The following is a 14,279-nucleotide window of genomic DNA, read 5'->3' as shown; positions in this document are numbered from 1 at the left end:
TTAAGCAAAATGAGAAGACAGAGAAACACACAGCAGATGAGGGAGCAAGGTAAAAATCCAACATACCAAACAAATGAAGAGGAAATAAGCAGTCTACCTGAAAAGGAGTTCAGAGTAATGATAGTAAAGATGATCCAAAATCTTGGAAATAGAATGGAGAAAATAAAAGAAACGTTTAACAAGGACATAGAAGAATGAAAGAGCAAACAATGATGAACAACACAATAAATGAAATTAACAATTCTCTAGAAGAAATCAATAGCAGAATAACTGACACAGAAGAATGGATAAGTGACCTGGAAGATAAAACAGTGGAAATAACTACCACAGAGCAGAATAAAAAAGAATGAAAAGAATTGAGGACAGTCTCAGAGACCTCTGGGACAACACTGAACGCACCAACATTCGAATTATAGGGATACCAGAAGAAAAAGAGAAAAAAGAAAGGGAATGAGAAAATATATGAAGATATTATAGTTGGAAACTTCCCTAATGTGGGAAAGGAAATAGTCAATCAAGTCCAGGAAGCACCGAGAGTCCCACACAGGATAAATCCAAGGAGAAACATGCCAAGACACATATTACTCAAACTATCAAAAATTAAATACAAAGAAAACATATTAAAAGCAGCAAGGGAAAAACAAAAATTAACATACAAAGGAATCCCCATAAGGTTAACAGCTGATCTTTCAGCAGAAACGCTGCAAGCCAAAAAGGAGTGGCAGGACATATTTAAAGGGATGAAAGGGAAAATCCTACAACCAGGATTACTCTACCAAGCAAGGATCGCATTCAGATTGGATGGAGAAATTAAAACCTTTACAGACAAGCAAAAGGTGAGAGAATTCAGCACCACCAAACCAGCTTTACAACAAATGCTAAAGGAACTTCTCTAGGCAGGAAACACAAGAGAAGGAAAAGACTTACAATGATAAGCCCAAAACAATTAAGAAAATGGTAGTAGGAACATACATATCGCTAACTACCTTAAACGTAAATGGATTAAAAATGGATTAAATGCTCCCACCAAAAGACATAGACTGGCTGATTAGATACAAAAACAAGACCCACTGTATATGCTGTCTACAAGAGACCCACTTCAGACCTAGGGACACATACAGACTGAAAGTGAGGGGATGGAAAAAGATATTCCATGCAAATGGAAACCAAAAGAAAACTGTAGTAGCAATTCTCATATCAGACAAAATAGACTATAAAATAAAGACTATTACAACAGACAAAGAAGGACACTACATAATGATCAAAGGATCAATCAAAGAGAACGATATAACAATTGTAAATATGTATGCACCAAACATAGGAGCATCTCAGTACATAAGGCAAATGCTAACAGCCATAAAAGGGGAAATTGACAGTAACACAATCGTAGTAGAGGACTTCAACACCCCACTTCCACCAATGGACAGAACATCCAAAATGAACTAAAAAAGGAAACACAAGCTTTAAATGATACATTAAACAAGATAGACTTAATTGATATTTATAGGACATTCCATCCAAAAACAACAGAATACACTTTCTTCTCAAGTGCTCATGGGACATTCTCCAGGATAGATCATATGTTGGGTCACAAATCAAGCCTTGGTAAATTTAAGAAAATAGAAATCGTACCAAATATCTTTTCCAACCACAACGCTATGAGACTAGCTATCAATTACAGGAAAAAAATCTGTAAAATAACGAACACATGGAGGCTAAACAATACACTACTAAATAACCAATAGATCATTGAAGAAATCAAAAAGAAAATCAAAAAATACCTAGAAACAAATGACAATGAAAAAACAACGACTCAAAACCTATGGGATGAAACAAAAGCAGTTCAAAGAGGTAAGTTTATAGCAACAGAATCCTACCTCAAGAAACATGAAACATCTCAAATAAACAACATAACCTTACACCTAAAGCAATTAGAGAAAAGAACAAAACACCCCCAAAGTTATCAGAAATCATAAAGATCAGATCATAAAGATAATAAAGATCAGATCATAAAGATCAGATCAGAAATAAATGAAAAAGAAATGAAGGAAACAATAGCAAAGATCAATAAAACTAAAGGCTGGTTCTTTGAGAAGATAAACATAATTGATAAACCATTAGCCAGACTCATCAAGAAAAAAAGGGAGAAGACTCAAATCAATAGAATTAGAAATGAAAAAGGAGAAGTAACAACTGACACTGCAGAAATACAAAGGATCATGGGAGATTATTACAAGCAACTATATGACAATAAAATGGACAAGCTGGAAGAAATGGACAAATTCTTAGAAAAGCACAACCTTCCGAGACAAACAGGAAGAAACAGAAAATATAAACAGACCAATCACAAGCACTGAAATTGACACTGTGGTTAAAAATCTTCCAACAAACAAAAGCCCAGGACCAGATGGCTTCACAGGCAAATTCTATCAAACATTTAGAGAATAGCTAACACCTATCTTTCTCAAACTCTTCTAAAACATAGCAGAGGGAGGAACACTCCCAATCTCATTCTACAAGGCCACCATCACCCTGATACCAAAACCAGACAAATATGTCACAAAGAAAGAAAAGTACAGGCCAGTATCATTGATGAACACAGATGCAAAAATCCTCAACAAAATACTAGCAAACAGAATCCAACAGCACATTAAAAGGATCATACACCACGATCAAGTGGGGTTTATCCCAGGAATGCAAGGATTCTTCAATATACGCAAATCAGTCAATGTGATAAACCATATTAACAAATTAAAGGGGAAAACCATATGGTCATCTCAATAGATGCAGAAAAAGCTTTCGACAAAATTCAACACCGATTTATGATAAAAAACCCTCCAGAAAGTAGGGACAGAGGGAACTTACCGCATCATAATAAAGGCCGTATATGACAAACCCACAGCCAACATTGTTCTCAATGGTGAAAAACTGAAACCATTTCCTCTAAGATCAGGAACAAGACAAGGTTGTCCACTCTCACCACTTATTCAACATAGTTTTGGAAGTTCTAGCCACAGCAATCAGAGAAGAAAAAGAAATAAAAGGAATCCAAATCGGAAAAGAAGTTAAGCTGTCACTGTTTGCAGATGACATGATACTATACACAGAGAATCCTAAAGATGCTACCAGAAAACTACTACAGCTAATCAATGAACTTGGTAAAGCAGCAGGATACAAAATTAATGCACAGAAATCTACTGCATTCCTATTCACTAATGATGAAAAATCTGAAAGAGAAATTAAGGAAACACTCCCATTTACCATTGCAACCAAAAGAATAAATACCTAGGAATAAACTTACCTTAGGAGACAAAAGACCTGTATGCAGAAAAATATAAGACACTGATGAAAGCAATTAAAGATGATACCAACAGATGGAGAGATATACCATGTTCTTGGATTGGAAGAATCAACATTGTGAAAATCACTCTACTACCCAATGCAATCTACAGATTCAATGCAATCCCTATCAAACTACCAATGGCATTTTTCACAGAACTAGAAGAAAAGATTTCACAATTTGTATGGAAACACAAAAGACCCCGAATAGCCAAAGCAATCTTGAGAAAGAAAAACGGAGCTGGAGGAATCAGGCTCCTTGACTTCAGACTATACTACAAAGCTACAGTAATCAAGACAGGATGGTACTGGCACAAAGACAGAAATATAGATCAATGGAACAGGACAGAAAGCCCAGTGATAAACCCACGCACATATGGTCACCTTATCTTTGATAAAGGAGGCAAGAATATACAATGGAGAAAAAGCAGCCTCTTCAATAAGTGGTGCTGGGAAAACTGGACAGCTACATGTAAAAGAATGAAATTAGAACATTCCCTAACACCATACTCAAAAATAAACTCAAAATGGATTAAAGACCTAAACGTAAGGCCAGACACTATGAAACTCTTAGAAGGAAACATAGGCAGAACAGTCTTTGACATAAATCACAGTAAGATCCTGTTTGACCCACCTCCTAGAGAAATGGAAATAAAAACAAAAATAAAGAAATGGGATCTAATGAAACTTAAAAGCTTTTGCACAGCAAAGGAAACAATAAACAAGACAAAAAGACAACCCTCAGAATGGGAGAAAATATTTGCAAATAAAGCAACTGACAAAGGATTAATGTCCAAAGTTTATAAGCACTCATGCAGCTCAATATCAAAAACACAAACAACCTAATCCAAAAATGGGCAGAAGACCTAAAGAGACATTTCTTCAAAGAAGATACACAGATTGCCAACAAACACATGAAAGGATGCTCAACATCAGTAATCATTACAGAAATGCAAATAAAAACTACAGTGAGGTATCACCTCACACCAGTCAGAATGGCCATCGTCAAAAAATCTACAAACAATAAATGCTGGAGAGGGTGTGGAGAAAGCGGAACCCTCTTACACCGCTGGTGGGAATGTAAACTGATACAGCCACTATGGAGAACAGTAAGGAGGTTCCTTAAAAAACTAAAAATAGAAAACTAAAAATAGAACTACCATACGACCCAGCAATCCTACTACTGGGCATGTACCCTGAGAAAACCATAATTCCAAAGAGTCATGTACCACAATGTTTACTGCAGCTCTATTTACAATAGCCAGGAAATGGAAGCAACCTGTGTCCATTGACAGATGAATGAATAAAGATGTGGCACATATGAAGTATTACTGTCAGAAAAAGAAATAAAATTGAGTTATTTGTAGTGAGGTGGATGGACGTAGAGTCTGTCATACAGAGTAAAGTAAACCAGAAAGAGAAAAACAAATACCGTATGCTAAGACATATATATGGAATCTAAAAAAATGGTTCTGATGAACCTAGGTGCAGGACAGGAATAAAGACGCAGACGTAGAGAATGGACTTGAGGACACGGGGAGGGGGAAGGGTAATCTGGGACGAAGTGAGAGAGTGGCATGGACATATATACACTACCAAATGTAAAACAGATAGCTAGTGGGAAGCAGCGACATAGCACAGGGAGGTCAGCTCGGTGCTTTGTGACCACTTAGTGGGGTGGGAGGGAGATGCAAGAGGGAGGAGATATGGGGATAAAGTATATGTATAGCTTATTCAATTCGTTATAAAGCAGAAACTAACACACCACTGTAAAGCAATTATACTCCAATAAAGTTGTTTTTAAAATAAATGAAGAAAATAAAATCAATTCAGTGGCTCATGACCAGAATTTTGAAAAATGAAAGAGAACAAAATAGAAAGGATATACATGTAGTAAAGGTGAACTGTTTTTTGAAAGCTTACTTTGGTTATTTTTAAATTCACATGAAGGAGTATGTTCTTTGTTCCTATGTAAAGTTCTTTCTTACTGAGCGTTGATCTAAAATCTCTGAAAGTCAATGGTTCTCTTAGGAAATGCAGAACAGGAAATGGATTATTCACAAGAAAATAATGAGTAAACCAATGACACCAGAAATGATTAAAGCATATTCCAGAAGAGTGAGCATGAACTGAAGAAAGGACTTGAGGTGCAAGGGTGCTGAATAAAGATGAATCAGGGAGAGGTAGGTGGGACAGATAAAGGGAGAGAAGACAGAAGCTGGAGAAAAATCAATTTGCGTGAAATGGAACAATCACCATCCCCACCAAATGGACATGATGTGAACAATCACAAAAAATATCCATGTGAAGATCAGCAGGATTCAGCCACCAGTGGGTATAAAGCATGTTCTCCAAAGGAGATGGCTAGATGATCTACTGAGAGTGCTGGCCCCACCATCCAAATACTAAAACTTCTATTTTATTTATTTTCAAGCTGAAGAAATAACTATGTATCATTGCATACAATAACCAATTAAGTGAATCTATGGTTTACATTATTTTAAATAGTAGAAGCTGTAAAGACAGCTTCCCCTTACCTTTCCCCCTGCCCAGAATATCAGAGATTTGCTCTCTGAATTACATAAAGCAAGTCTGAACTCAAGAACAGATGAAGGTTGAAATACTATATTGACCACTTTCACCAACCTTGAGGCAGTGCTAAAATATTATCTTCCAAATAAAGCTCTACAGTGGTCTTACTGGTTAAAAACATAAAAATGCAATACTTGGGACTTCCCTGGTGGTTCAGTGGTTAAGACTCTGCACTTTCACTGTAGGGGGTGTGGGTCTGATCCCTGGTCAGGGAACTAAGATCCCGCATGCTTGCACCATATGGCCAAAAAATAAAATAAAATACAATTAAAAATATATTAAATTAAAATCAAGTGATGGCAGGGGATTCCCTTACTGCAGATTGAAAAAAAAAAGCAATACTTTTTAATAGTGAATGACAGACTCATATCAGAAGATGAAATTTACCAGTCGTATTTCAAGAAAAACTTTTACATAACTGGTGGATGGAAGTGAAAATAAGTATCATGATTTAGTGAGTACACTAAAATCTTCCACTTGGATTTACCTAATGTTGAGTTTTTTCCAGCTATGACAGATATTAAAACCAAGTTCTGAAAGAAAACAAACTTAGACTCAAATCAGGCTAAATCAAGATTATAAACTATAATAATGTATACTTAATCATGCTGTTAATAATGATGCTTTTATTTCATTTTATTTATTTATTTTTGGCTGTGTTGGGTCTTCGTTTCTGTGCAAGGGCTTTCTCTAGTTGCGGCAAGCGGGGGCCACTCTTCATCGCGGTGCGCGGCCTCTCTTGTTGCGGGGCACAGGCTCCAGACGTGCAGGCTCAGTAGTCGTGGCTCACAGGCTTAGTTCTCCGCAGCATGTGGGATCTTCCCAGACCAGGGCTCGAACCTGTGTCCCCTGCATTAGCAGGCAGATTCTCAACCACTGCGCCACCAGGGAGGCCCAATAATGATGTTTTAAGGCTACTAAAAATCAAAAATTTAAACGTTCACCTTTTTAATCTTTAATTTCTATTTATGTATATGTTTTAAAATGCTCACAGTATAAATAACTTTAAATATATATAATTCATAAATGCATCATTTGGAGACATATGCTCATATCTTTTCTTTATAGGATAAATAACCAAAAAAGTTTAAAGACAATGCAACAGAGGTTAAGGGAAAGGAATTGTGAGACAATTATTTAATTTTCAGCTTTAAATCTCACATGCATATGTATTTATAACTAAACTACTGAATATTTCAAAAGAGAGTGTGAAACAAGTTAGTGACATATTTCATTTCATATATAGTTCTACTTTATATTACACAGATAAACTTAGAATGATCTTGAAATAGACAGTATTAAAGTATTTCTAGAAACTGAATCTTTTTCCTACTGATGACCATTACAAATTTTTAAGGGAGCTGCAGGGAAAAAAAAAAGTAATCTGAAAATCAAAGTTAGGAAAGGACTGTAGTTTACCAGTTATACATGGGAGAAAAAAAAAGTATTTTAATAATGTTTTCAGTAAAGTCCAAGTGTAAATACAACAATAAAAATCGATTTTTACTAAAGGCGCTCCCTTGTAAATATATTCACCTGAGAGGTACACACCATCTGAATTCAGCCTATGCTCTCTACACCACAGGGCAAATATGCCATTCTAAAATCCCCTACGTGATTCTTGGGTGGTATATCAAGTGTATATATATTAACAGCATAAAAAAGCAGTTCTCAAAGTGTTGTTTAAGAACTCCAGGGGGATCCTCGAGGTCAAAACTATTTTTAGAATAACACTAAGATGCTATTTTGCCTCATATTTCATGAATGTATAGTGAAACTTTCCAAAGACTACATTACATGTGCTAAATACAACAAAATGAATGCAGAAGCAGAAGAGAATCCAGTTATCTTCAATTAACCCAGACCTCAATGAGATACAATGACGTTAAAAACACCACTAGTATTCATTATTTCATTTCAAACTTCATTAATTATAGTAATTATAATTATAATATTTATTATTTTTAAATGCACTGATAAATATTTTTAAATTTCTCAGTTTTAATTTAGAATACAGTAAACACCTACAGACATAACTCACATAATCAAAACCTCTTTGGAGTTCTCAATACTTAGAGAGTGTAAAAGGGTTCTGAGACCAAAGAGTTTGAGAACCACTAGTTGTATACAGTGACTATAGATTTATGTGGGTTATAGTGCTTATTTTCACACTAAATAGTACTAGTAAGAAATTTTGATAATTTGGATTTCTATGACTATAGATTTACAATTAATGGATTTCCTTTTAAGCAAGTATCCACTTCTTAGTGTTAAATGTAACATGATGAAAAGATACATGAAATATACTAATAAGTGTTTTTTAAAAAGTGCAAACACTAAACTTTTACCATGGAGCAAAAATACCTTTATATGGTTTATTAACATCTTCTGGTAGATTTTGAGTCTCTTTAAAGGGCCTTAAGATACCAACAACTCTAGATTATCTTCTCAGTTGGATCTAATACCAGTTATCTCCTTAAGCAAATATAAAAAAGGGCCTGTCACTGTATCCTACAAATGAAGCAGTCTGAATTCCAAGATTTGCCCAGATCCCGTTAGTAAAAAAAAAACCTACTCCCACTGAAAATATTTTTCTTCAGTTTTCTTATAGTTTTGGGAAAAAATGTTAAAAGTAAAAAGTTTTTAATCATCTGCTAACGCACTCAAGTCTAGAGCACCAATTCCCAGTATTCTATGACAGTTGGATTAAACAAGCAGTAAAGAATTTAACTGCATGTTGCTAAACATGATATCACCTCCCTTTCCAGATGAAAAGACACACACACTTACACATCCTCACACCTACCCACTTGTGCACACATACATATACATGAGCACCACAGACACATACACAAAAACATTTAAGAAATCTCAGAGGATATATATCAAAATGATAATCTCTAAAATGTGGGATTTTCAGTAAATATGATTTCCTTTGAATTGTCATTTCCCCCCCTAATTTTTCAACAGCAAAACACGTACCACTTATTTAATAAATAAAAGTTTAAAAAATAATTTGGCTCAATACTGATAAGAATATTGCCTAAATCCTTTCTTATATACATCAGTGATTCTCAACTGCAGGCGATTTTGCCCCCCCCCCACCACCATAGGATACCTGGCTACCACTGGAGATACTCTTGGTTGCCAAGGTGACAATGAATGTTCCAGTGAAAAATGTCAACAGTGCCCTCTGAGAATCCTGATCTCCACAGACTTTAGCCTCAGATCCACTCGCTTATGCTGTGACCCACTACCTCCTCCCGCCCGCCCCCGCCAAAAGTTCCCTCTCACATGAGTTCTAGGCATACCTTTGAAAGAATTACTTTAAATGATTACCTAAGCCAACTTTTAGAGTTAGCAAATATTTATTAAACTCTTAATAACTTGAAAGGCAGAAGGATGAAGCTTTCACAAACAAAAATATTTTGGTGAATCACTCTTCTGATATATAAAATACTAATGGTTCACTCTATAGCTTCTTAAATATAGTGACCAAAACCCAAGCTAGCTCTCCAGGCAGTTATAGAATGTAATGTTGGAAATATCCATTTTAAATAATTTGTTTTAAGGGAAAAGAAGAAGAAATTTAAAAGAGAAATGAAGGAGTACTTCCCTGGTGGCACAGTGGTTAAGAATCTGCCTGCCAATGCAGGGGACATGGGTTCAATCCCTGGTCCAGGAAGATCCCATATGCCACGGAGCAACTAAGCTGGTGCGCCACAACTACTGAGCCTGAGCTCTAGAGCCCACATGCCACAACTACTGAAGTCTGCGCACCCTAGAGCCCATGCTCCACAACAAGAGAGGCCACCGCAATGAGAAGCCTGCTCACCACAACAAAGAGTAGCCCCTGCTCGATGCAACTAGAGAAAGCCTGCACACAGCAACGAAGACCCAATGCAGCAAAAGAAAAAAAATAAAGAAAAAAAAGAGAGAAATGAAGGACATAGAAAGATGAGAGAAACACAAAATCATGTGCAGTTAAAGCAGAGTTACCATTCTATATTTTTCCACTGGTCAGAATACTCTGTAGCATAAACATTTCTAAGATGGCAAGGAAATTATCCAAATCATGTATATAACAAAATACACATAACATTTTAAGAACCTGAAAAGTAATGGATTAGGGAAAAGAATAAATTTTTGCTTTCACAATGATTTTCCAAAAGATTAAAAAAAAAACCAAATTAAAAACTAATTACTTCACAATAGTGTTCTAAAGAACCTAAAAATCACGATGACACATAACACAACATATATATGGCTTAGTGCTTTGCCAGACACAGCGTATGCATACTTGGGTAGGTTACTTAACCTCTGTGTCTCACTTGTAAAATGGAGGTGACACTGTCTATCTTATAAGGTTACTGGGAAAATTACCTGAGGTAATATATTTAAAGAACTATTAAAAGCACTATTAGAATGATATCCAGTACAAAGCAGTTAATAAAAGCTGGCCTGCTATTGTTATTATGTATTAAGTAAGCAAATGCACTGAACTTAGCATCACACATAAGAGTCTTCCCTCCCCCGCCCAATTTACTTACGTGCATTATCCCCTTCTGGAGGTTGATAAAAAGAAAGGCCCAATGATACTATGGCTGCAATTTCTAATATAATTAAAGTGACATCTTGTAATGCTTCCCATACTAATTGAAGAAAGGTTTTTGGCTTTTTAGGAGGTATAAAATTCTTTCCAAATACAGCTTCTCTTCTCTCTATATCTGCAGGGTTTCCACTTAAACCTAATAAAAAGAAATAAATTTAAGTGAACAGTTTTACTACTTACAAATGAAAATATTTTATTCAAAACACATACGTTCTCTACACTTTAGGTTCGTTACATTTAGACACAATTCCTAAGACCCTATCAAAATGGTTTATTCTCATGAGTTAGACTAAGTGTACATAATTTAAATCACCAAAAAACATGTGCAATGCTTTAAGAGAACATTTTAAGTAGATGACGTAAGGTTGAACTAAGAATTTCCACTTTTCCAAACTGCTGGGTTTTGATCATACTGTCTTACACCACCTTATAGACTGCTAGAGACCAGAAATGATATATGAGTTGGATGGTTTTATATTGGAATTAAACATTTCCCTGACCTTTACTTATGATATTTTCCTCCAAAAGTGGGGAAGTATATAAAGATATTCATTTGATTTACTTATTGCATCTTGGTTAACTTAATAAGTGAAAGTCTTTTATTTTCATTCTTATTTGCTGAAGAACAATGAAAAGTTCATCCACTATAAGCTCTAAAACTTCTATTCTAAAAGGTCTGTTATAGGGAATTCCCTGGCGGTCCAGTGGTTAGGACTTTCACTGCCTAGGGCCCAGGTTCAATCTCTGGTTGGGGAACTAAGATCCTGTAAGGTGTGGCACGGTCCAAAAAAACAAAAACAAAAACAAACAAACAAAAAAACCCAGGTCTATTTATACTTCAATTGATAAAAGATTTGCAAGTCACAAAAAAAACAGGAGACTTAGGATGAACTTTCCTTCAAGTTTACTTTTTAGGATTTATTTCCAGTTAAAGAAACAGGTAGTACTATTGACTGACCATCACTGTAAAGGAAAAGGTACCTTGTAGGACATACTATTTATTGCCTGGAGCATGGAATTAGAAAGCCGTGAAGCAAAAGGTTAAGAGAGAGCTGGATGATCATATTTGCCTTTCCTTCACCCTACCAAGCAAGTCCTTCTCTAATTTAATCCTGCTGATCCTGTCGAGCCTAGATATATCCCAACTAGCTAATGCAAAGTATGCACATATTTACATTATTGTGTATTGTGGAGTATGAAAACACAGGCAGCAGTGACAAATGACATTTTCCCTTAGTTTAAGAACACTGAAGAAGGGACTTCCCTGGTGGCACAGTGGTTAGGAATCCGCCTGCCAATGCAGGGGACACACATTTGAGCCGTGGTCTGGTAAGATCCCACATGCCACGGAGCAACTAAGCCTGTGTGCCACAACTACTGAGCCTGCACTCTAGAGCCCACGAGCCACAACTACTGAGCCCGCGTGCCACAGCTACTGAGCCCACGTGCCACAACTACTGAAGCCTGCGTGCCTAGAGCTCTGCTCTGCAGCAAGAGAAGCCATCGCAGTGAGAAGCCCGCGCACCGCAACAAAGAGCAGCCCCCACTTGCCACAACTAGAGAAAAGCCCGCGTGGAGCAGCAAAGACCCAATGCAGCCAAAAATAAATAAATAAATATTTTTTAAAAAGGAAAAGAACACTGAAGAAGAGGACAGAGATACCAGGATGACATGACTTTTAATTTATCATTATAAATTTAAATTTATAATCAATTTAACCTCAACTCTATTTTCTGGCAAGAATTCATTCTAAGAGAACAGCACAGGAAAAAGACAGGAAAACAGTAGATCACTGTAAGGCTCTCGGCTTTAAGTGTTTTAGCTATTACTCTGGATGCAGAGGCGGGCAAAGAGTAGGAGAGAGAAAACAAAGGAAGTTCATTATTAGAACAAACAATGAGAGATGAATATACAGATCTTAAAGTAATTATTTACTTTGGTTTTTTATTTATTAATTACTTATTTACTTGTTAAAGACACCAAAAAGCTTCCAGAGAATGTTTTCACAAGCAACTGTAGCACAGTCAGGTCCACACTAGGCAGTTCAAAAAGCATCTTAGATTTCTGATGACAAAAGTCATCAACTGAAAGCTTCCACAGAGCTCTAGGCTTTGAGTCAGAGTCAATGGATAGAAAGGCAGTGAAGGACTGCACTGACTGTGACTAGCAGGAAACACAATATGAGAGAGGAAACTTGCAAATTATAACTTAGAATCCACACACTGTTTCTTCAGGCAAGAGCAATGCCCTCATCAATCCTAGCTGCAAACAGTTAACAACAGTCTGTGGTTTAATCGGGGGATAAGGGAATCGATGTAGTGAGGTTTTCCACGAAACAGAATGTATTTGTTTTAAAGAACTATACTTTGAGATGTTCTGAAATTATGTGCTTACTGCTTTTCAAATAAAATACCCTTTCTTTTATGAAAGGATGATATTAGACAGTGGGTAGGTTTGTTCTGTCTTATATTTTAATGCCCTTACAGCAAAAATAAAAGATTGTTATCCCTGTGTCAGTGTCCAATTCTTTCTAAGAAATATGTTTGAAGATACTGGTTCCATCAGTTTAACTCACCCTTAATAGAGTCTACCATTAACTACATATAACAAACACCTCAGTTTTAAATATCACCACTGCAACTATAAAAATAGTTGACTAAATCTTAACTTATACAGGTTATAACAGGGGCCAATATTTTGTTAATGCTGAGAAGAACAGCCATGAAGCTAAAGATCGCTTAAAAACGTATCTTGGAGGGAATAAGGAAAGAAAAGCAGCTGATGCAAAGGTTGTCGTAATTCTTCCTATGCTACCACCACATATACAAGCACACACCTAGGTCACTGCACCACTGAAGCTGTCTGGTTTAGGAATTAGAAAACCTAGGCTCCAATTCACCTACTGAAATCTTGTGCAAGTCACTCTTTGGGGTTGGGCTGGCATTAATATTTATTGGTATAACTCAGATCGTTTGGGAGGACCAAAGGAGAAGGTACAAAGTTTATAAACCATAAACTACAGGGCAACAGTTAGTTAAGGTAAGTAGGAAGAAAGACAAGTTACAAACTAAACACTATAGGTTTTAACTCCATTTTAGGGACAGCTGATTTCTATTCATGTAAAATAATAAACTCACATAATCTAAATATAATGAAGTTCAGAGTTCTGCAGCAGTCTGTCCCCCCTCCCCCGACTCCTGATACTGAATATCTGCTACTTCCAGGTACTGTTCTACTTGCTAAAAAGCCAGTGTGAACAAAACAAGTCTTACATTCAGCAAGCTTATATTATGCTGGAGGAAGACAAATAAAGAGACAATTAAAATAGTATGAAGAGAAGACTGGCATTTATTCTAAGTGCATTGGAAACCACTAGAAGGCTTTATAGCAGGGTAGTGATAACTAATTTCATTTAAATTGTTTGAAGGAGAAATTGAAGAGTTGGAGAGTGGAGGAAAAGACCAGCTGGGAGGCCGCTGCAGTACAAAGTAAGAGACGGTGGTAGTTTGCATCTGGGTTCAGAAGTGGAGGCAGAGGACTTCCCTGGTGGCACAGTGGTTAAGAATTCTCCTGCCAATGCAGGGGACATGGGTTTGAGCCCTGGTCCAGGAAGATCCCAACGTGCCAAAGAGCAACTAAGCCCGTGCGCCACAGCTGCTGAGCCTGCGCTCTAGAGCCTGCGTGCCACAACTACTGAAGCCCATGAGCCTAGAGCCTGTGCTCCACAACAAGAGAA

At 36.6% G+C, this 14,279-nt stretch overlaps 1 protein-coding gene across 3 annotated transcripts in view; it reads right to left on the bottom strand.

Moving 5' to 3' along the window:
- The window catches only part of ATP2B1 (ATPase plasma membrane Ca2+ transporting 1), a 132,280-nt gene that overhangs the window by 51,131 nt on the left and 66,870 nt on the right, over positions 1-14,279 (bottom strand). For all 3 annotated transcript variants that reach the window (XM_033866266.2, XM_019952677.3, XM_019952675.3), the window contains exon 3: positions 10,482-10,679. In XM_033866266.2, coding sequence (XP_033722157.1) covers positions 10,482-10,679 — 198 coding nt within the window. The remainder of the gene's footprint in view (positions 1-10,481; positions 10,680-14,279) is intronic.

Source organism: Tursiops truncatus, chromosome 11, assembly GCF_011762595.2.
Source record: "Tursiops truncatus isolate mTurTru1 chromosome 11, mTurTru1.mat.Y, whole genome shotgun sequence".
In the NCBI taxonomy this organism is placed as follows: domain Eukaryota; kingdom Metazoa; phylum Chordata; class Mammalia; order Artiodactyla; family Delphinidae; genus Tursiops; species Tursiops truncatus.
This window is presented reverse-complemented; position numbering and strand designations above follow the sequence as displayed.